Source organism: Oncorhynchus keta, chromosome 9 (genome assembly GCF_023373465.1).
Source record: "Oncorhynchus keta strain PuntledgeMale-10-30-2019 chromosome 9, Oket_V2, whole genome shotgun sequence".
Lineage (NCBI taxonomy): Eukaryota > Metazoa > Chordata > Actinopteri > Salmoniformes > Salmonidae > Oncorhynchus > Oncorhynchus keta.
This window is the reverse complement of record NC_068429.1, coordinates 22,035,694-22,060,516: the sequence shown is the minus strand read 5'-3', so window position 1 is coordinate 22,060,516 and position 24,823 is coordinate 22,035,694. Positions and strand designations below refer to the sequence as shown.

At 45.7% G+C, this 24,823-nt stretch overlaps 1 protein-coding gene across 1 annotated transcript in view; it reads left to right on the top strand.

Moving 5' to 3' along the window:
• LOC118388066 (laminin subunit gamma-3-like) overlaps positions 1 to 24,823 on the top strand; it is a 235,317-nt gene that overhangs the window by 952 nt on the left and 209,542 nt on the right. Inside the window, 1 exon segment of the mRNA XM_052526033.1 lies at positions 13,041 to 13,345. Within this exon segment, the coding sequence (XP_052381993.1) occupies positions 13,041 to 13,345 (305 nt within the window).

The following is a 24,823-nucleotide window of genomic DNA, read 5'->3' as shown; positions in this document are numbered from 1 at the left end:
ATTCACAGATTTGACGATGAAATGTTCAATGACAGAAAGAGAAAGAGACTTGACAGTGAGGAGTTCAATTATGTAAAGTGACTTGACTATGAGAAGTTAAATGACAGAAAAAGATTAGACTATTACGTGCCAATCACCCTGAGAAAAAGTATCTAAAGCAGAACACGTCCCTCACAACCTCAGCATTCTGAATTCCTCCACTGATGACACACACTAGCATTCCTCCGATAATCACTCAAAGCTTCTCTTCAGAAAACACCATCCTGCCCATCGCCCGTCGTCCGTTGCCCCAGACATGGCTTAGTGTCACGTTGTTGGAGTAATTGCAAGCATGTAGCCGTGAGGCTCAGGGTCTGTCTGGAAACCTTTCAAAGTGGTCCGGATGCATCCAGTAGAGTAGATCACATTCAATAGAGCACATCTAACTCATATTTAAGGTGTTGGCCTAAACGGAAGGGAGGACAATAGATAGTATACTAGTAAAGGCAGTGTACCGTCTAGCCATACTTCCCACAGGTGTGATTACAACCTCTGAGGGTTTAGAGATTGACTTAGTCACCTCATACAAGTACATTAGAGTATGGCTAGACGGTACACTGTCCTTCTCTCAGCACATATCAAAGCTTCAGGCTAAAATTAAATCTAAACTTGGTTTCGTATATCATAATCGCTCCTCTTTCAACCCAGCTACCAAACTAACCCTGATTCAGATGACCATCCTACCCATGATTAAGATTACGGAGAAATCATTTATAAATCGGCAGGTAAGGGTGCTCTCGAGCGGCTAGATGTTCTTTACCATTCGGCCATCAGATTTGCCACCAATGCACCTTATAGGACCCATCACTGCACTCTATACTCCTCTGTAAACTGGTCATCTCTGTATACCCATCGCAAGACCCACTGATTGATGCTTATTTATACAACCCTCTTAGGCCTCACTCTCCCTTATCTGAGAAATCTATTGCAGCCCTCATCCTCCACATACAACACCCATTCTGCCAGTCACATTCTGTTAAAGGTCCCCGAAGCACACACATCCCTGGGTCGCTCGTCTTTTCAGTTCGCTGCAGCTAGCGACTGGAACGAGCTGCAACAAACACTCAAACTGGACAGTTTTATCTCAATCTCTTCATTCAAAGTCTCAATCATGGACACTTACTGACAGTTGTGGCTGCTTTGTGTGATGTATTGTTGTCTCTACCTTCTTGCCCTTCGTGCTGTTGTCTTTGCCCAATAATGTTTGTACCATGTTTTGTGCTGCTACCATGTTGTGGACATGTTGTGTTGCTACCATGCTGTGTTGTCATGTGTTGCTGCCTTGCTATGTTGTTGTCTTAGGTCTCTCTTTATGTAGTGTTATGTTGTCTGACTTGTCGTGATGTGTGTTTAGTCCTATATATATTTTTTTATTGTAATGTTTTTATTCCAGCCCCCGTCCCCGCAGGAGGCCTCTTGCCTTTTGATAGGCCGTCATTGTAAATACGAATTTCTTTTTCACTGACTTGCCTAGTTAAATAATGGTTAAATACATAAAAAAATAAAAATAAGAAAATAAGTATACTACAGTACTACAGTACCTAATCCACTTCCAGGGGAGCAGAGAAGGAGGAAGGAGAAGAAGTATACTACAGTACTACAGTACCTTATCCACTTCCAGGGGAGCAGAGAAGGAGGAAGGAGAAGAAGTATACTACAGTACTACAGTACCCAATCCACTTCCAGGGGAGCAAAGAAGGAGGAAGGAGAAGAAGTATACTACAGTACTACAGTACCTTATCCACTTCCAGGGGAGCAGAGAAGGAGGAAGGAGAAGAAGTATACTACAGTACTACAGTACCCAATCCACTTCCAGGGGAGCAGAGAAGGAGGAAGGAGAAGAAGTATACTACAGTACTACAGTACCTAATCCACTTCCAGGGGAGCAGAGAAGGAGGAAGGAGAGGAAGTATACTACAGTACTACAGTACCCAATCCACTTCCAGGGGAGCAGAGAAGGAGGAAGGAGAAGAAGTATACTACAGTACTACAGTACCCAATCCACTTCCAGGGGAGCAGAGAAGGAGGAAGGAGAAGAAGTATACTACAGTACTACAGTACCTAATCCACTTCCAGGGGAGCAGAGAAGGAGGAAGGAGAAGAAGTATACTACAGTACTACAGTACCTAATCCACTTCCAGGGGAGCAGAGAAGGAGGAAGGAGAAGAAGTATACTACAGTACTACAGTACCTAATCCAATTCCAGGGGAGCAGAGAAGGAGGAAGGAGAAGAAGTATACTACAGTACTACAGTACCTAATCCACTTCCAGGGGAGCAGAGAAGGAGGAAGGAGAAGAAGTATACTACAGTACTACAGTACCTAATCCACTTCCAGGTGAGCAGAGAAGGAGGAAGGAGAAGAAGTATACTACAGTACTACAGTACTACAGTACCCAATCCACTTCCAGGGGAGCAGAGAAGGAGGAAGGAGAAGAAGTATACTACAGTACTACAGTACCCAATCCACTTCCAGGGGAGCAGAGAAGGAGGAAGGAGAAGAAGTATACTACAGTACTACAGTACCCAATCCACTTCCAGGGGAGCAGAGAAGGAGGAAGGAGAAGAAGTATACTACAGTACTACAGTACCCAATCCACTTCCAGGGGAGCAGAGAAGGAGGAAGGAGAAGAAGTATACTACAGTACTACAGTACCTAATCCACTTCCAGGGGAGCAGAGAAGGAGGAAGGAGAAGAAGTATACTACAGTACTACAGTACCTTATCCACTTCCAGGGGAGCAGAGAAGGAGGAAGGAGAAGAAGTATACTACAGTACTACAGTACCTAATCCACTTCCAGGGGAGCAGAGAAGGAGGAAGGAGAAGAAGTATACTACAGTACTACAGTACCTAATCCACTTCCAGGGGAGCAGAGAAGGAGGAAGGAGAAGAAGTATACTACAGTACTACAGTACTACAGTACTACAGTACCCAATCCACTTCCAGGGGAGCAGAGAAGGAGGGAGGAGAAAAAGTATACTACAGTACTACAGTACCTAATCCACTTCCAGGGGAGCAGAGAAGGAGGAAGGAGAAGAAGTATACTACAGTACTACAGTACCCAATCCACTTCCAGGGGAGCAGAGAAGGAGGAAGGAGAAGTATACTACAGTACTACAGTACCCAATCCACTTCCAGGGGAGCAGAGAAGGAGGAAGGAGAAGAAGTATACTACAGTACTACAGTACCTAATCCACTTCCAGGGGAGCAGAGAAGGAGGAAGGAGAAGAAGTATACTACAGTACTACAGTACCTAATCCACTTCCAGGGGAGCAGAGAAGGAGGAAGGAGGAGAAGATAGAAAGATGCCATTTCTACCACTGCCACAGTCAGGCTACAGAACAGGCATTTTATTACTTATGGTTCAACCATGTGATGGCATAATATCAACTAATGCCATCCATGACATACAGTACATGACAACCACTGTGGCCACATAACCTTAGAATTGTTCTGATTTCTCAAAGTGACTTAAAGCTGAGATCATCGCTAGGCGAAACAGCGGCACTGGCTAACGCAGACTCATTTCGTATTTGTTTTAAGGAAATCAGCATCTAGGATTGTGGTAAAGATGATACAGTCCTAGTGCACACTCTGCATGGTGTGCAATGATGTCAGATGGAAACTGTTGGTTGTTTGCAAACGGATGTGACAGTTTCACCACCATGGAGCCCAGCTTTAAGTCCTGCTAAATAAGTGAGAGCAGGATTTCAAGTAGGATGACATTAGCACAAAATCAATGAAGTTGTTAAATATTAATTGGGACAGAGATTATACATCAATCAATCATGTCAGAGTCCATTGTGACTGTAGTGGAAGCAAATTACTTTATGACCCATACCTTTCTCCCTCAAGATCTCTAAGGCTACCTCCCAAATGACACCCTTTATAGTGCACTACTTCTAACCAGACCCATAGGGCTCCCATCAGAAGAAGTGCACCATACAGGAAATAGGGTGCCGTTTGGGATGTGGCCCTTCAGTACACCCACTTTATAAAAACTAGCTTTTCCTCCTATTCATCTTTGGTGTGTGACATGTGTGTGCAGAGTGAGCTCACATATATCAGTCAAACAGGATGGAGCCAGCAGAGAGCCTAGTCAGGGAATTCTTTCTTCTGACAACTCTGAGTATAACCAACTTCCGCTCTATTGTAGGTGTAACAAAAATTCCAACCTGAGAAAAAAAAAGGTTTCGCTTCAAAAGAGAGAGAAAACGATGACAGGTCTTTGAAATGTCATAGTGTATGACTGACTGTCTGTGGAAGAAAGAAGTGTTTAAATCATAAGGTCTTGGAGCAGGAAACTCGTCTGTCTGTCTGCAGATATTGATTTTTACTAGGAGGAAGGAGGAGAGCAGTGCTCTATGTCTTTGTTGGTCCTAATCTCTGGTTACTTCTCTCAGACAGAGAGAGAGAGGCTGGGGAATGTCTGGTGATTCGAACACAGCAGTCCTTGGTCTAGTAGACCTTAGTCCAGGAAGACCATACTACATTGCACTGTATGGTCACATTGTTCAGTCTTTAGCCTCTGGGTACTCTCTTTCTCTTCAGAGTTATTCTGAGAGTAACCTCCGCCTGGACTGGAGAAAGGTTTCTGTTGTTTTTCTAACAACTGAAAGACGTTTTATTCAAGTCAACATCCCCCATCCTGTGTCTCTCACAGAACCAGGGTCACAGTGTTTCTTCTTCCTCCATATTGAATACAACCTGACCGTGTCCCATCTGTGTTCCACTAGGGGTCCTGCCTGGGCTGGCCTTCTGTCTGTTTTCCTTTGGCTCTCCTGAGGGGGTCGCTGGGACGATAAACACAGACAAACACACCAGCAGGACACAGAGACACACAGTTCAGCCAGGTCCGAAATGTGTCTGTGCAGAGGTAGGGAGGAGATGAAGGAGGAGGGGGAGTAAACAAAACATGATGAGGAAGAAGAAAAAAGATGAGCGCTGGGAGGTCTGGTGGTATGTAATTGGGGTCAGTTTGTTCCCAAGACACACACACACACAGCTTTTTGTCTGCAGCTGGTTTCCATTGATTGATGCTAAAAGAAAAACATTTCCTGTCTCAGATGTAAGAGAAGGATAAGAGCCTCCCATAGTTGGCACAGTAATACACTCACAGACTGACTCGACATTCAACACACTCACAGACTAGCTCAACATACCCACAGACTGACTCAACACACTCAACACACTCACAGACTGATTCAACACACTCACAGACTGATTCAACACACTCACAGACTGGCTCAACACACTTACAGACTGGCTCAACACACTCACAGACTGATGCAACACACTCACAGAGTGACTCAACACACTCACAGACTGGCTCAACACACTCACAGACTGGCTCAACACACTCACAGACTGGCTCAACACACTCACAGACTGGCTTAACACACTCACAGACTGGCTCAACACACTCACAGACTGGCTCAACGCACTCACAGACTGACGCAACACACTCACAGAGTGACTCAACACACTCACAGACTGGCTCAACACACTCACAGACTGGCTCAACACACTCACAGACTGGCTCAACACACTCACAGACTGGCTCAACACACTCACAGACTGGCTCAATACACTCACAGACTGACTCAACACACTCACAGAGTGACTCAACACAATCACAGAGTGACTCAACACACTCACAGACTGGCTCAACACACTCACAGACTGATGCAACCCACTCACAGAGTGACTCAACACACTCACAGACTGGCTCAACACACTCACAGACTGGCTCAACACACTCACAGACTGGCTCAACACACTCACAGACTGGCTCAACACACTCACAGACTGGCTCAACACACTCACAGACTGATGCAACACACTCACAGACTGATGCAACACACTCACAGAGTGACTCAACACACTCACAGAGTGACTCAACACACTCACAGACTGGCTCAACACACTCACAGACTGATGCAACCCACTCACAGAGTGACTCAACACACTCACAGACTGGCTCAACACACTCACAGACTGGCTCAACACACTCACAGACTGGCTCAACACACTCACAGACTGGCTCAACACACTCACAGACTGATGCAACACACTCACAGAGTGACTCAACACACTCACAGAGTGACTCAACACACTCACAGACTGGCTTAACACACTCACAGACTGGCTCAACACACTCACAGACTGGCTCAACACACTCACAGACTGGCTCAACACACTCACAGAGTGACTCAACACAATCACAGAGTGACTCAACACACTCACAGACTGGCTCAACACACTCACAGACTGGCTCAACACACTCACAGACTGATGCAACACACTCACAGAGTGACTCAACACACTCACAGACTGGCTCAACACACTCACAGACTGATGCAACACACTCACAGAGTGACTCAACACACTCACAGAGTGACTCAACACACTCACAGACTGGCGCAACACACTCACAGACTGGCTCAACACACTCACAGACTGGCTCAACACACTCACAGACTGGCTCAACACACTCACAGACTGGCTCAACACACTCACAGACTGGCTCAACACACTCACAGACTGGCTCAACACACTCACAGACTGGCTCAACACACTCACAGACTGGCTCAACACACTCACAGACTGGCTCAACAGACTGGCTCAACACACTCACAGACTGATGCAACACACTCACAGACTGATGCAACACACTCACAGAGTGACTCAACACACTCACAGAGTGACTCAACACACTCACAGAGTGACTCAACACACTCACAGAGTGACTCAACACACTCACAGACTGGCTTAACACACTCACAGACTGATGCAACACACTCACAGACTGGCTCAACACACTCACAGACTGGCTCAACACACTCACAGACTGGCTCAACACACTCACAGACTGGCTCAACACACTCACAGACTGGCTCAACACACTCACAGACTGGCTCAAGACACTCACAGACTGGCTCAACACACTCACAGACTGGCTCAACACACTCACAGACTGGCTCAACACACTCACAGACTGGCTCAACACACTCACAGACTGGCTCAACACACTCACAGACTGATGCAACACACTCACAGAGTGACTCAACACACTCACAGAGTGACTCAACACACTCACAGAGTGACTCAACACACTCACAGACTGGCTCAACACACTCACAGACTGGCTCAACACACTCACAGACTGGCTCAACACACTCACAGACTGGCTCAACACACTCACAGACTGGCTCAACACACTCACAGACTGGCTCAACACACTCACAGACTGGCTCAACACACTCACAGACTGGCTCAACAGACTGGCTCAACACACTCACAGACTGATGCAACACACTCACAGACTGATGCAACACACTCACAGAGTGACTCAACACACTCACAGAGTGACTCAACACACTCACAGAGTGACTCAACACACTCACAGACTGGCTTAACACACTCACAGACTGATGCAACACACTCACAGACTGGCTCAACACACTCACAGACTGGCTCAACACACTCACAGACTGGCTCAACACACTCACAGACTGGCTCAACACACTCACAGACTGGCTCAACACACTCACAGACTGGCTCAAGACACTCACAGACTGGCTCAACACACTCACAGACTGGCTCAACACACTCACAGACTGGCTCAACACACTCACAGACTGATGCAACACACTCACAGAGTGACTCAACACACTCACAGAGTGACTCAACACACTCACAGAGTGACTCAACACACTCACAGAGTGACTCAACACACTCACAGACTGGCTTAACACACTCACAGACTGATGCAACACACTCACAGAGTGACTCAACACACTCACAGACTGGCTTAACACACTCACAGACTGATGCAACACACTCACAGACTGGCTCAACACACTCACAGACTGGCTCAACACACTCACAGACTGGCTTAACACACTCACAGACTGATGCAACACACTCACAGACTGATGCAACACACTCACAGACTGGCTCAACACACTCACAGAGTGACTCAACACACTCACAGAGTGACTCAACACACTCACAGACTGGCTCAACACACTCACAGACTGGCTCAACACACTCACAGACTGGCTCAACACACTCACAGAGTGACTCAACACAATTACAGAGTGACTCAACACACTCACAGACTGGCTCAACACAATTACAGAGTGACTCAACACACTCACAGACTGATGCAACACACTCACAGAGTGACTCAACACACTCACAGAGTGACTCAACACACTCACAGAGTGACTCAACACAATCACAGAGTGACTCAACACAATCACAGAGTGACTCAACACACTCACAGACTGGCTCAACACACTCACAGACTGGCTCAACACACTCACAGACTGGCTCAACACACTCACAGACTGATGCAACACACTCACAGAGTGACTCAACACAATCACAGAGTGACTCAACATACTCACAGACTGGCTCAACACACTCACAGACTGATGCAACACACTCACAGTGACTCAACACACTCACAGAGTGACTCAACACACTCACAGAGTGACTCAACACACTCACAGACTGGCTCTAATGACCTTTGCTGAAGGAACAATGCAGTGCAGAGGGAAAACTACTGAACATACACAACAATCTACTTACACAACAGTCTCCATACACAACTGTCTACATACACAACTGTGAACACACTCTTACTACTGTTTACGGATACTGTACCTGGTTACAAGAGATTTCAATGCTAAAACAAATACATAAAGCTAAAATGTTTCTGGGGCAGAATCACACATTGGCCATATACTCAAATCACATTTATTTATATAGCCCTTCGTACATCAGCTGATATCTCAAAGTGCTGTACAGAAACCCAGCCTAAAACCCCAAACAGCAAGCAATGCAAGTGTAGAAGCACGATGGCTTGGAAAAACGCCCTAGAAAGGCCAAAACCTAGGAAGAAACCTAGAGAGGAACCAGGCTATGTGGGGTGGCCAGTCCTCTTCTGGCTGTGCCGGGTGGAGATTATAACAGAACATGGCCAAGATGTTAAAATGTTCATAAATGACCAGCATGGTCGAATAATAAGAAGGCAGAACAGTTGAAACTGGAGCAGCAGCACGGCCAGGTGGACTGGGGACCGCAAGGACTCATCATGTCAGGTAGTCCTGGGGCATGGTCCTAGGGCTCAGGTCCTCTGAGAGAGAGAGAAAGAAAGAGAGAATTAGAGAGAGCATATGTGGGGTGGCCAGTCCTCTTCTGGCTGTGCCGGGTGGAGATTATAACAGAACATGGCCAAGATGTTAAAATGTTCATAAATGACCAGCATGGTCGAATAATAATAAGGCAGAACAGTTGAAACTGGAGCAGCAGCACGGCCAGGTGGACTGGGGACAGCAAGGAGTCATCATGTCAGGTAGTCCTGGGGCATGGTCCTAGGGCTCAGGTCCTCCGAAAGAGAGAAAGAAAGAGAGAAGGAGAGAATTAGAGAATGCACACTTAGATTCACACAGGACACCGAATAGGACAGGAGAAGTACTCCAGATATAACAAACTGACCCTAGCCCCCCGACACATAAACTACTGCAGCATAAATACTGGAGGCTGAGACAGGAGGGGTCAGGAGACACTGTGGCCCCATCCGAGGACACCCTGTCTGATCATCCGTGACCAAGACCTTACACTTTCTTTTTCAGGCACAGACAGTTCAGTGACGTCATTCCTTTACAGCTTGGTGAAGATAATCTACAAAAAGAGAACTCTCCCCAAACTCTCAAACCGAATAGAGAAAATGAGCATCCTGTAAACATTCAGTGTAGCCTAGTAAATATTGAGTCTAGTGTGGTGATGTTGAGTTTAGTCTAGGTATGGGCCATTCAGGACAGATCAGAGCCCAGGCGGGTGGGACACACAGCTGTATTATGAACAGGTGGGTTGGCTGGAAAGGGGTCAAAGGTCATTCATACTCAACACATTCATTATGATTCAGCTCCTCAGCTAAACTGTTTCACTTCTGCTCAGTTTGGAGAGTGAACACAGATTGAACATTGAACACAGAATAATTGTTCTATCATTTGATATTCCATGTTAAACTCTATTGGGATCCATAGGTAAATTGATCTCTAGGTAAACGGATCCATAGGTAAACGGATCCATAGCTAAATGGATCCGTAGGTAAATGGGTCAAATACTTGCAGAAAACACACATACTGCATGCACAATATACAGGCCCTTCTACTGACGGATGGACTAAGCAGACTCATCAGAGAAAAACACACCTCTCAATTAGACTGAACATCATCACAGGGGACACAAACACTCCTTTTCTCTTTTGTATCCGTTCCAGCTGGACTAAACTCACCTCATGCGGAGAGTAAATGAAACTTCAATGATTTGAGTGCTGCTGTGGGAGAGATAATGTTGCTGAGTTGGAAAAACAAGAGAGAATGTCTGGAAAGACAAGAGAGGGTGTCTCGAAACAAAAAAATAGGATGTCTGGAACGATGAGAGTAATGTGAAGATGTCTGATACCTTGGCAGACAGGAGTAGACAGATGTCATTAGGCTTCATATCAGTGTTGGGGGTATTCTACTTAAAGGGTTCAACTAAGGCCTAAGGGACAAGAGTCCTATATGTAGGGCCCTTTAGATAGTGTAGGGTGTAGGGTCTTGTTGTTGCCTACTAGGTCAACAAAGAGGAAATAAGATTGGCATAATGCTTAGTGGTATAGAAAATGGCTGAACTACTAAGAGGAAGCTAGTGTTCCTAACCAGTGTTTTGGATGCTCTGCTCTGTTTGGATGAGGGTGGTTGATGCTCAACATTAAATCAACTCCAATTCACACACATCCAGGTCAATAATCATACACCTTTACAGTTTACATATCAAGAAAAATGTGGGATGAAAACACGCACTAATTCTCAGCATCTTCTCAGGGTGGAGAGCCCATCAAGCAGCAGAGCAGCCACAAGTGGCCATGCAAGCATGGAGATGTGCAATATGTAGAAATATAGTGCCTTCATGATTTAATTGAACCCGGCTTGTGAGACTCCTTTCTCCACTTAGTATGCAGCTCAAACAAAATGACAAAAAATGGCTGCTCACCCCAGTGCCTCAATTAGACAACACCAATTACAGCTAGAAGTTTCCAGAGCCTGCCAAATCCCCCTCAGACACCCCCACGAAGGAAATTCAGAGGAAATCTCGTCTTTGCTGTGGATCCACCAGACAGGGGTTGAATTGAGCTTTTCTCAGCTTTGGCTCTTTCCTTTTATAAGGAGTGTTTTAATGAAATAATGAAATAATTTAGTTGAGTTGAGAATCATACAAAATCCCTGAGATAAAAGTGTGAGTCTTCATCCCCCTGCCCGCCCGCCCGTCCTCTCTCTCTCTCTCTCTCTCTCTCTCTCTCTCTCTCTCTCTCTCTCTCTCTCTCTCTCTCTCTCTCTCTCTCTCTCTGACGATGCCCGCCTCTTTTCTCTCTCTCTCTCTCTCTCTTTCTCTATTCATGCCCCCCTCTCTCTCTCTCTCTCTCTGTCTCTCGCTATCTCTCTCATCCGCAAACACACACTCTCTCTCTCTATCCCTCCTTCTCCATCTGTTTATCTATTTATCCCTTTATCTCCTCCTCTCCAGCCTGATAGATGTTTAATAAGGCACTAGAGGTACATCAACAAATCAATGACATCTTTAATTCCATGGCCTGCACAGTCCCCACTTGAAGGCGTTGGATGTTATGATTGTTTGTTTGTTTATTGGTTGGTTGGTTTACCTTTGAGGCCCACCGTTGTGTGCTCAGCATACCCACTAATCAGGGCCCTTGCTGAGGTGTGTGCCTTCTTGCCTGTCTGGAAACCATGCCGCCGTTCAGATGTGAGGTTTTGCTAAATCGGTCCCACAGGAAGCCCCTGAATGCTCTGCGATGTTGTCTGGCTGTCTGCTTTCCAAAGGCTTAAGTTGCTTAATGTTATTAGTGTAGCTATCAAAACAGACATGTATGTTTGGCTGACCCATGGTTCATGGCTGGTCTCATACCAGTGCATGTAATGAGAGATTAGAGGAGATTTGTATATTTCTGGGAAAATAAGCTGATCCCCCATTGTTGTTGTTCATCTCACCAACTGATGAGATGATTCATGTTGTATAGGTTACCTACTTCTTTCCAACCCTTCTCTCCCATTGTAGCAGTAGACTACTAGGTTACTAGACCACCAGGTTACTAGACCACCAGGCTACTAGGTTACTAGACCACCAGACCAACAGGCTACTAAACCACCAGGCCAACAGGCTACTAGACCACCAGGCCACCAGGCTACGAGGTTACTAGACCAACAGGTTACTAGACCACCAGGCTACTAGGTTACTAGACCACCAGGTTACTAGACCACCAGGCTACTAGGTTACTAGACCACCAGACCAACAGGCTACTAAACCACCAGGCCAACAGGCTACTAGACCACCAGGCCGCCAGGCTACTAGGTTACTAGACCACCAGACCACCAGGCTACGAGGTTACTAGACCAACTAGACCTTCTGTGGCTCAGTTGGTAGAGCATGGCGCTTGTAACGCCAGGGTAGTGGGTTCGATTCCCGGGACCACCCATACGTAGAATGTATGCACACATGACTGTAAGTCGCTTTGGATAAAAGCGTCAGCTAAATGGCATATATTATTATTATTATATTATTATTATTATATTACTAGACCACCAGGCCAACAGGCTACTAGACCACCAGGCTACTAGGCTACGAGACCACCAGGCTACCAGGCTACTGGGCTACTAATATAGTTTTTTTTATACAGTTGCGCTTTCATTTTGTCCCTAGTTTAGAGATATACATACAGTATATGTATTGTTTTTCATCTGAAGGGCGTCACATAGACCTACACAAATTAGTGGTGTCCGACAGAAACCCTTTTGCTTACAATTGGGGGGCAATGCCCAATGTCACGTGACGATAGCTCACAGGCACACCCCCCCGACATAACGTTACTGTAGACCAATTCCTGCATCCCCTCCACACTATAGTAGACTGACTCCTGTATCTCCACAGGCAAAGCCTTTGAGATCACCTACGTGAGCCTCAAGTTCTACACCAGTCGACCGGAGAGCTTTGCCATCTACAAGCGAACAAGTGAGGATGGACCATGGATCCCCTACCAGTACTACAGCGCCTCCTGTACCAAGACCTATGGGAAGAACGACAAGGGATACATTCGCCCGGGGGACGATGAGAGGATGGCAGTCTGCAACGACGAGTTCAGTGACATCTCCCCTCTGACCGAGGGCAATGTGGCCTTCTCTACCCTGGAGGGACGACCCAGCGCATACAACTTTGACCAGAGCGCCGTGCTACAGGTGAGAGAGGGAGGGAGGGAGGGTGGGGTGAGGGTGTGTGCGTGTGTGTGCGCGGATTAGTGAAAATCCACTTCGACTGAGGATGACAGAAATTAGTATAGGAGGAATATGACCATGATATAGTATTCAATCTGACTCCATAATTTTTGAATGTTATAAAACCATAAATTAATCCACTCAGAATACTAAAAGTTGTTCTCAAGACAACTGTTATACAGCTATTAAGAAGCGAAGAGACAATGAGACAATGAGTCCCAGAAATAAATAATTGAGTTAATTTTAGCTCAGAGATGCACATTTAGAGGCCAAGTATATACAGTACAGTACGCCATATGTAGTATGAATAACATTTACCATTAGACCTTACATCAAAGAATAATTCAAGGAATATTACTCAGAAATATGAAGACTTCAGTACGTTTTTCTTGTTTTTCAGCCACTCCACAAATTTCTTGTTAACAAACTATAGTTTAGGCAAGTCGGTTAGGACATATACTTTGTGCATGACAAGTCATTTTTCCAACAATTGTTTACAGACAGATTATTTCACTTATAATTCACTGCATCACAGTTCCAATGGGTCAGAAATGTACATACATTAAGTTGACTGTGCCTTTATTATTAAACAGCTTGGAAAATTCTAGAAAATGACGTCATGTCTTTAGAAGCTTCTGATAGGCTAATTTAAATAATTTGAGTCAATTGGAGGTTTACCTGTGGATGTATTTCAAGGCCTACCTTGAAACTCAGTGCCTCTTTGCTTGACATCATGGGAAAATCAAAAGAAATCAGCGAAACAATTGTAGACCACAAGTCTGGTTCATCCTTGGGAGCAATTTCAAAACGCCTGAAGGTACCATGTTCATCGATACAAACAATAGCATGCAAGTATAAACACCATGGAACCACGCAGCCGTCATACCGCTCGGGAAGGAGACGCATTCTGTCTCCTAAACACAAACGTACTTCGGTGCGAAAAGTGCAAATCAATCACGGAACAACAGCAAAGGACCTTGTGAGGATGCGGGAGGAAACAGGCACAAAATGTTTTATATCCACAGTAAAACAAGTCCTATATCGACATAACCTGATAGGCCGCTTCAAAACCACCACAAAAATTCCAGACTACCATTTGCAACTGCAAATGGGGACAAGGATCGTACTTTTTGGAGAAATGTCCACTGGTCTGATGACCATCGTTATGTTTGGAGGAAAAAGGGGGAGGCTTGCAAGCCGAAGAACACCATCCCAACCGTGAAGCATGGGGGTGGCAGCATGCTGCAGGAGGGACTGGTGCACTTCACAAAATAGATGGCATCATGAGGGAGGAAAATTACGTGGATATATTGAAGCAACATCCCAAGATCAGTCAGGAAGTTAATGCTTGGTCGCAAATGTGTCTTCCAAGTGGACAATAACCCCAAGCATACTTCCAAAGTTGTGGCAAAATGGCTTAAGGACAACAAAGTCAAGGTATTGGAGAGGCCATCACAAAGTCCTCACCTTAATCCTATAGAAAATGTGTGGGCAGAACTGAAAAATCGTGTGCGAGCAAGGAGGCCTACAAACCTGACTCAGCTACACCAGCTCTGTCAGGCGGAATGGGCCAAAATTCACCCAACTTATTGTGGGGAGCTTGTGGAAGGCTACCAGAAATGTTTGACCCAAGTTAAACAATTTAAAGGCAATGCTGCCAAATACTAATTGAGTGTATGTAAACGTCTGACCCACTGGGAGTGTGATGATAGAAATAAAAGCTGAAATAAATCATTCTCTCTACTATTATTCTGACATTTCACATTCTTAAAATAAAGTGGTGATCCTAACTGACATAAGACAGGGCATTTTTACTCCGATTAAATGTCAGGAATTGTGAAAAACTGAGTTTAACCTCTCTTGGAATTGTGAAAAACTGAGTTTAACCTCTCTTGGGTAGGGGGCAGTATTTTCACGTCCGGGTGAAAAGCGTGCCCAAATTAAACTGCCTGTTTCTCAGGCCCAGAAGCTAGGATATGCATATAATTGGTAGATTTGGATAGAAAACCGTTAAAATTATGTCTTTTCATTGAGAGGAGCTGTTCATTGAGAGCGTTGGCATCGAGGGGTGAATCGAGTGGGACCGTGTCCAGGCCAAACTGGGTAATGACACCTCGGTCCAGGAAGCTCTTGTCGGTGCCCCGAATTGATGACAGCAGGAAAAACCTGGCTGTGCCACAAAATGCTGCCTTCAAGCAGGGGTCTGGGGGAAGATGGGCAGGTGATTTGGCGCAACAGTATATCCCCCACTACTGCCGAGCCCCCTCTTTTGCGGGACGCAGGGAACAAGTGGAGACAAAGTGACCAACCTGGCCACAGTATAGGCAGCTCCTAAGCGCAGTTTCGTCATTGCCTCTCCTCTCGAGAGAGACGGGCCCAGCCGAGCTGCATGGGTTCAGGATCTGGACGAGCCTGCGGATGGGATGCAGTAGGAGAAGGAGGAAAAGGCACTGAAGCAGATGTTATGGGGCATGCAACCCTACCTACCCTCTCCCTCTGACACACACGGAGACAGTTGTCGATGCAGATAGCGAGAGAGATGAGTTCATCAAGTCCATCAGGCTCATCGCTGGACACCAACTCGTCCTTGAGGGTCTCAGTGAGCGCGTTCCGGAATGCTCCCTGAAGGGCCTCCTCATTCCAACCGCTCTCAGCAGCGAGGGTGCAAAACTAACTTGCCATCTCAGCAACACTATGTCGTTTAGTGGCATCCTTACCTCAGAGTAGGATAAGAGTAGGGCTGTTGCTCAAATACTAGTGAACATTGCACGAAGTGCTCTGCAAGCTCTGAGGATGCCATCGTAATGCTCGGGAGTTGTAACAAGTGGCTCCCGGAGTGGAGGAGAAGGACTTGGAACTGGTTGTGAGCTCTGGGCGAAGGGTCAGCAGTGTAGGTCAGACAGGCTCTGTGAAAACTCCTTGATGTGTTCCAGAAGGGTCTACAGGGCTTGGTCATGTTGCTCGAGCTGGGCGCCTTGGCCGGCGAGGGTTTGGTGGAGAGTAGTAGAGTCTGCTGGGTTCATCTCTTTGGCCAGATTATACTGTTACGCTGAGTGGAACAGGGGAACCCAAGAGCAGACTCATAAAAGGAGACTGGGATGAAGTAACCAAGGTATTTATTGAAACACAGCGGGAGATGGAGTCCAGGTAAGGAGAAGCTCGGGCTGGAAACCAGGTGCGGAGGCTGAGGCCTGGAGCAAGAGGGGTTGATACAGGTCTGGAGGGGAATCCAAGGGAGCAGTAGAGTGGGTATTTTCAGGACAGAGTAGCAGGATGACGAGACGTGGGACTGGAGACAGGGACCCGAGTCATAGCGAGCAGAACTGTACTGGTGAGGAAAACAGTGTCAGGCAAGGAAAACAGGCACAACAGGAAAACAGGATCTGAATAGTAACAAATGGCTAGAAACGTAGACTGACTGAGCAAAGATTACGATCTGGCAGCGTGTAAGTGGCAGGGCTGAGTATTTGTAGACGTTTTGATTATGGAACAGGTTGCAGCTCTTGGGGATCTGCTCTGACTCCAACACACCTGTCTCCGCCCACACAATCACACACACGTAGAGAGAGAGGGAGAGGGAGAGAGTACTGGGGGAGTGGCGGCAGGTCAAGGAGCCACTTATGAGCAGTAGAGGGCGTTGCAGGAGCAGATGTCACACTTTATTCTTCCCAGAGTATAATGTCCAAAAATATGGCAGCACTCCTGACAAGTTTCCTTTAAGTGTCCGTCCCTCCTTCCCAGCTCCCAGACATAACTACTGCTGCGCACACATAACAAACACACACACTTCAAATGTTGACAACAACCACCGCAAGTAAGATAAAGCCGGATTCCACCCACATGCTCTCTCTCTCACTTTATTTTGGTCTGTCCACATATGGACAGCAGTGTTACACCTCCCTTTGCATGAGGGGGGCCAAGGGCTGGTGGACATTAGATCCAGACTGACAGATTTCCTGTCTACAAGCTGCACAAAGACTTCTGGATCAGTAGGGCTTGTGCTGGAGAGACACTGCATTGACTGTTCTGAGGAGAGCAGGCAACCTTGGGTACGATAGGTTACTGTTGGATCAGTCATTACTCTGTTCTCCCACGCTGTGCTTTAGTAGTGGAAAAAGCTGTTGACAGAGACATTTCATGGATAACATGGATAATGGAGGAGCCACTGTTTCACAACCCAGCTTGCAGGCCAGGCTTGTGAGAGCAGGGTTCACTAAGGTGGGTGATCTGGAAGAAGAGGCAGGGTGGAAATCTGCCAGCGACTGACATGGAGGCTTCCTTCATAAAGTCAACCAGGCTGCTGTAGCAGGTAGTGGAGGGGGTCCATGCTGTACTACCAGGCTTGTTCAGAGAGCTGCTGGGGAGTAGGCAGAGACTGACCTTCCTCCTTTCACCATTGCCTCTGCAGGGGAACACCAAGAGTGTAGCTGGAGGCAAAAAGGCCACAGCCAGCAAAAAGGTGGCTCAGAAAGAAGGTGGCTTAGAAAGACCTTCTCTATGATCTGAGGGCATCTGGGTGGCTGGGGGGTTGGGACCAGGCTCTTCTCTGAGAGGATGTAGGCGGTCCCACTATACGCCTCCCATAGAGAAGTGTACTGCTGATCTAAAGTGGAGGATTATTCACAGTTTCAACACTACTAACAGATACTTGTCACTCCTTGATCCATCATTGGGTGTCTGTTCTGTGGGGAGGAGTTGACAGTGAAGAATCTGTTTTTTTTCATGTTCCAGGCTGGTAGGGTTGTTTTCTGTCCTGAGTGAATGGTGTTCAGGCCTTTGGTTGGGACCGACTCTGATTGCTTATATTTGTCCTATTTCAGACATGCACAAGTGTGTAATTTATACACAGGCGTGACTTGGAAATGTGTTTTTTGCATGCCTTACTCTGCATGAGACAATCGGAGAGTGAGGTCACAGCCAGGGTCAGCCATTATGAACGGCGCCATTGGACAATAAGGGTTAACTGCCTTGCTCAAGGGCACATCTACAGACATTTCACTTTGTCAGCTCGGAGATTCAAACCAACAACCTTTTGGTTACTGGCCCAATGCCCTAAACGCTAGGTTACCTTCCACCGGAACCGTCTGAGGGACTTTGTAGGGGTGTGGACATCAGGGGGGTTCTATGTACAGTGGACAAGAAGGGGGGCTTGGTTCTAACTTTCTAGTCTGTTAAAATGAATTGAAGTTTGTACTTTTAATGATGTAACTATTAGGCCAATAAAGGTACTGTATTTTTTATGGGAGTACTATGGAAATAATGATGTTTAAGGTGTCACAGAGATCATCTATTTGCGTCACAATCATACTTATCATTATTAACAACAGAACAGGTCATGTCCTTATTAGAAGGATTATAAGCAAGTCATTAGTCATAGTGTCATATTCATGAATTCCTGCCGTATTCATTGTTTATAACATTGTGTGTGTGTGTACGTGTGGACCTATAAGAGTCGCTTTAACACACACCACACACATAGGAGGATGATCATACAGTGTAGCAGCAAATAATCCTCTCTCTCTCTCTCTCTCTCTCTCTCTCTCTCTCTCTCTCTCTCTCTCTCTCTCTCTCTCTCTCTCTCTCTCTCTCTCTCTCTCTCTCTCTCTCTCTCTCTCTCTCTCTCTCTCTCTCTCTCTCTCTCTCTCTCTCTCTCTCTCTCTCTCTCTCTCTCTCTCTCTCTCTCTCTCTCTCTCTCTCTCTCTCTCTATTCATTTCAATGGGCTTTATTGGCATGGGAAACATTGTTTACATTGCCAAAACAAGTGAAATAGATAATAAACAAAAGTGAAATAAACATTGAAAACAGAACAGTAAACATTACAATCACAAAAGTTCCAAAGGAATAGAGACATTTCAAAATACATATTATGGCTGTGTACAGTGTTGTAACGATGTCTCTTTCTCTCTATATCTCTCTTTCTAACACACACACACACACACACACACACACACACACACACACACACACACACACACACACACACACACACACACACACACACACACACACACACACAGAACCATACAGAGAACCACAAACACACACACACACACAGAACCATTCAGAGAACCACACACAGAACCACTCACACACGTACACACACAGACACACTGGCTAACGCGTCTGTGCCTCTAGAACGGCAGCTGAGGGGGATTTAATGTTATATTTAGCTCCGATAAACATTGATGACGACTTAATAGCTTTATGATGATTTAGCACCAGGCTGTTGAGGGAGAAACGGGGAGAAAATGGACACAGTAAACTGTGACTAAAGATGAGGAAATAATGCACCTGCCTTTTGGCTCTCTTCCCTTGACAACTGCAGAATGTGTGTGTGTGTGTGCGCGCTTGTGTGATTCTGCAACTGTGTGTTGGACATGCAGACAGTTTCATGCTCAATAAATAGCTAATAGATTTCAAAGACTCTTCAGCTCAGTGAAATGAGACCATGAAGACTGTAATGCAGAAAAACAATAGAGAAGCATTATTCTATCAACTTAAGGTAGGGTGTTCCTGTTTCCTTAAGGGGTTCCTGTTTCCTTCTCTCATCTTCTCTAACACCTTTTAATATGTGACATCTTCCAAACCTAACAAAGAGAAGAAATAACCATTATTCCTCCAGAGTACTCCTATTCAGAAAACAGACTGGAGACAGCGAAGAGAGACAGTAAGAGAAGAAGAGAGTCAGAAAGTGAGCCAGAGCCACAGACAGGCAGTGAAGGCCCATCAGCTAGCGAAGAGAGGAGAGGTACACTATATATACAAAAATATGTGGACACCCCTTGATTCGGCTTTTTCAGCCACACCCATTCCTGACAGGTGAAATCGAGCACACAGCCATGCAATCTCCATAGACAAACATTGGAAGTAGAATGGCCCATACTGAAGAGCTCAGTGACTTTCAACGTGGCACCGTCATAGGATGCCACCTTTCCAACAAGTAAAAATCATCTGTCCTTGGTTTCAACACTCACTACTGAGTTCCAAACTTTCTCTGCAACGTCAACACAAGAACTGTCCGTTCGGGAGATTCGTGAAATGGGTTTCCATGGCCGAGCAGCCGCTCACAAGTCTAAGATCACTGTGCGCAATACCAAGCGTCGGCTGGAGTTGTGTAAAGCTCGCCGCCATTGGACTCTGGAGAAGTGGAAACACGTTCTCTGGAGTGATGAATCACACTTCACCATCTGGCAGTCCTACGGATTAATCTGGGTTTGGCAGATGCCAGGAGAAGTTTTTCCTAGCCACTGTGCTTCTATGCCTGCATTGCTTGCTGTTTGGGGTTATAGGCTGGGTTTCTGTACAGCACTTTGAGATATCAGCTGATGTAAGAGGGCTATATAAATACATTTGATTTGATTTCAATACTACCTGCCCCAATGCATTGTGCCAACTGTAAAGTTAGGTGGAGGAGGTATAATGGTATGGGGCTCTTTTTCATGGTTCAGGTTAGGCACCTTAGTTCCAGTGGAACCAGAGCCCTGACCTAAACCCCATCGAACACCTTTGGGATGAATTGAGATGCAGACTGCGAGCCAGGCCTAATCGCCCAACATCAGTGCCCGACCTCACTAATGCTCTTGTGGCTGAATGGAAGCAAGTTCCCATTGCAATTTTCCAACATGTAGTAGAAAGCCTACCTGGAAGAGTGGAGGTTGTTATAGCAGCAACGGGGCGACCAACACCATATTAATGTCCATCATTTTGGAATGAGATATTCGACTAGCAAGTGTCCACATACTCTTGGTCATGTATTGTAAGTAGAGTAGAGGAGAAGAAAAAAGAAGAGAAGAGTAGAGAAGAGTAGAGAGGAGAGGGGGGAGAATAGTAAATGAACTAGAATATTGTATTATGTTTGGTGTTAGTGAGGGGTGGGGAGGCAGTGGTGGGGAGGCAGTGGTGGAGAGAAGGATGGGATGTGGAGGAGAGAAACATTAATTTTAAAGAGGGAATCTGCACAGAGGGATGGATTTGGGCTCCTCACCTGAGAGAGAAGGAGACGAGGACTTCTGACTTCTTCTGTTCTGTTATGTCTGGGGAGAAAGAAAGAAAGAGAAAGGCTAGGATTTCTGTGGCTTAGTAATAACCACTTAACTCACGGGCAAAAAAAAAGCTTTCCGGTAGGTTCCTTCGTTCAACAACCAGGACCATCTTCCCCACCCCTCATTCCACCTTCCTCAGTACTACCCAGTATTATATTCTCTTCTTCTCTTTTGGTAACAGGGAGGCTGTGTTGCTGTTAAGAAGCAGACAGAGTTGTATTGTTTTGATTCATCTAGGTTGCATACCAAATGGCACCCTATTCCCTATATCAAAAGCACTCTGGTCAAAAGTAGTGCACTAAAAAGGGTATAGGGTGCTATTTGGGATGCAGATCCTACTGTACACTCAGCATCAGCCCAGTGCTATTTCTGTCTCTGCTATGCCATCCCAACAGGGCTGAGGCTCTGCTACAGTAATGTCTCCTTTTGTTTGGTCCATCTCTCTTTTCTCCCAATTGAATTGTCTTGTAATCTGTCAAAATAGGATGTTGTTTGTTTTACGTTTATCACCTGTTACATAATAGGGTTTGAATTTCATTATTGTGACTGCTCACTGGAAATTGAATTTTCTTCACAGGGGGTGATAAAATGCAGTGTCATTGTGTGTTGCTGGGGGGAGGATTGTTTGTGAACAATAAGGAAGGGATTTACAGCAGAATATTTAGTTTTACTTTTAGTTGTATTACTTATCTTTTAAGGCGCAATTACTAATACTGAGATAATGGGATAATTACTGTAGTTTGTTGCCCAAAGGCTATGAATGGCCATGGACATGTTAATTAATTCAGTAATTCAAAAAACATAGTCTACTCCTTGTATTACTGTACCTTCTCTCATGACTTAAATACCATTTAAGTAAGCCCAAATACATATCAGATGTGAACATGGCAAGTTCATGAGTAAAGACAATAAAAGAAAAATTGTTAGCCCTGTGGGACAGACTGTGGCATGGATGCCATGGCTGCCTGGTTGCCTGGCTGTTCCGTAAATGGATGCTGTAGTTAAACTGAAGCCTGTGGCGTGCTCCTAATGGGCCTGTTGGTCATATTTCACTGTGGTTTGGATGTCATCGACCCCCTGATTATAAAGCAGAGAGGGATCAATACGGAGCAGGGATACACAGATAAGGTGGCAAATCTCTCAGCAAGCCTGCATGCTTTCTCCCTTCTCTCTCTCTCTATCTGATGCTTTCTCCCTTCTCTCTCTCTCTATCTGATGCTTTCTCCCTTCTCTCTCTCTCTATCTGATGCTTTCTCCCTTCTCTCTCTCTCTATCTGATGCTTTCTCCCTTCTCTCTCTCTCTATCTGATGCTTTCTCCCTTCTCTCTCTCTCTATCTGATGCTTTCTCCCTTCTCTCTCTCTCTATCTGATGCTTTCTCCCTTCTCTCTCTCTCTCTCTCTCTCTATCTGATGCTTTCTCCCTTCTCTCTCTCTCTCTCTCTATCTGATGCTTTCTCCCTTCTCTCTCTCTCTCTCTATCTGATGCTTTCTCCCTTCTCTCTCTCTCTATCTGATGCTTTCTCCCTTCTCTCTCTCTCTATCTGATGCTTTCTCCCTTCTCTCTCTCTCTCTCTCTCTCTCTCTATCTGATGCTTTCTCCCTTCTCTCTCTCTCTCTCTATCTGATGCTTTCTCCCTTCTCTCTCTCTCTCTATCTGATGCTTTCTCCCTTCTCTCTCTCTCTCTATCTGATGCTTTCTCCCTTCTCTCTCTCTCTCTCTATCTGATGCTTTCTCCCTTCTCTCTCTCTCTCTCTCTCTATCTGATGCTTTCTCCCTTCCTCTCTCTCTCTATCTGATGCTTTCTCCCTTCTCTCTCTCTCTCTCTCTCTCTCTCTCTCTCTATCTGATGCTTTCTCCCTTCTCTCTCTCTCTCTCTCTATCTGATGCTTTCTCCTTCTCTCTCTCTCTCTCTATCTGATGCTTTCTCCCTTCTCTCTCTCTCTCTCTCTCTCTCTATCTGATGCTTTCTCCCTTCTCTCTCTCTCTATCTGATGCTTTCTCCCTTCTCTCTCTCTCTATCTGATGCTTTCTCCTTCTCTCTCTCTCTCTATCTGATGTTTTCTCCCTTCTCTCTCTCTCTATCTGATGCTTTCTCCCTTCTCTCTCTCTCTCTATCTGATGCTTTCTCCCTTCTCTCTCTCTCTATCTGATGCTTTCTCCCTTCTCTCTCTCTCTCTCTATCTGATGCTTTCTCCCTTCTCTCTCTCTCTCTCTATCTGATGCTTTCTCCCTTCTCTCTCTCTCTCTATCTGATGCTTTCTCCCTTCTCCCTCTCTGTCTCTATCTGATGCTTTCTCCCTTCTCTCTCTCTCTCTCTCTATCTGATGCTTTCTCCCTTCTCTCTCTCTCTATCTGATGCTTCTCCCTTCTCTCTCTCTCTCTCTCTATCTGATGCTTTCTCCCTTCTCTCTCTCTCTCTCTATCTGATGGTTTCTCCCTTCTCTCTCTCTCTCTCTCTCTGATGCTTTCTCCCTTCTCTCTCTCTCTATCTGATGCTTTCTCCCTTCTCTCTCTCTCTATCTGATGCTTTCTCCCTTCTCTCTCTCTCTATCTGATGCTTCTCCCTTCTCTCTCTCTCTCTCTCTCTATCTGATGCTTTCTCCCTTCTCTCTCTCTCTCTCTATCTGATGGTTTCTCCCTTCTCTCTCTCTCTCTCTCTCTCTGATGCTTTCTCCCTTCTCTCTCTCTCTATCTGATGCTCTCTCTCTCTCTCTCTCTCTCTCTCTCTCTCTCTCTCTCTTATTTTTCTCTCTCTCCTTTGTCTTGTCACTTATGCAAGAAGATGAGGAGTCCTATAATTGACTTTGATCTGTCCCCTCATCGGAATCAATGGCACTCGTTCCTTTCATTACATTCAATTTTTTCTCCCTGCTCTCTTTTTTTCCCGACCCACTGAATCGTTCAGTACCAGTGAATGAAAAGGAAATTAATTAGATGTCATTTTCTTCTTGCGTTCATAGGTATTTTTTGTAACCTCTGGAGCATGGCTGACATGCCACATTGTCACAGGGATGAGCTGACCTTTAGCTAGCCCATGTAACGGCGTTCGTCTGTCGAAAGAGAGTCGGACCAAAATGCGGCGTGGTGGTTACTCATGTTCTTTTAATACAAATAATGACGATACATGAAATAACTTAAGTTACAAAACAACAAACGGAATGTGAAAACCTATACAGCCTATCTAGTGAAAACAAACACAGAGACAGGAACAATCACCCACGAAAACACTCACAGAATATGGCTGCCTAAATATGGTTCCCAATCAGAGACAACGATAAATCACCTGACTCTGATTGAGAACCGCCTCAGGCAGCCATAGACTAATTAGACACCCCACAAAACCCCAAGACAAAAAACACACCACAATAACCCATGTCACACCCTGGCCTGACCAAAT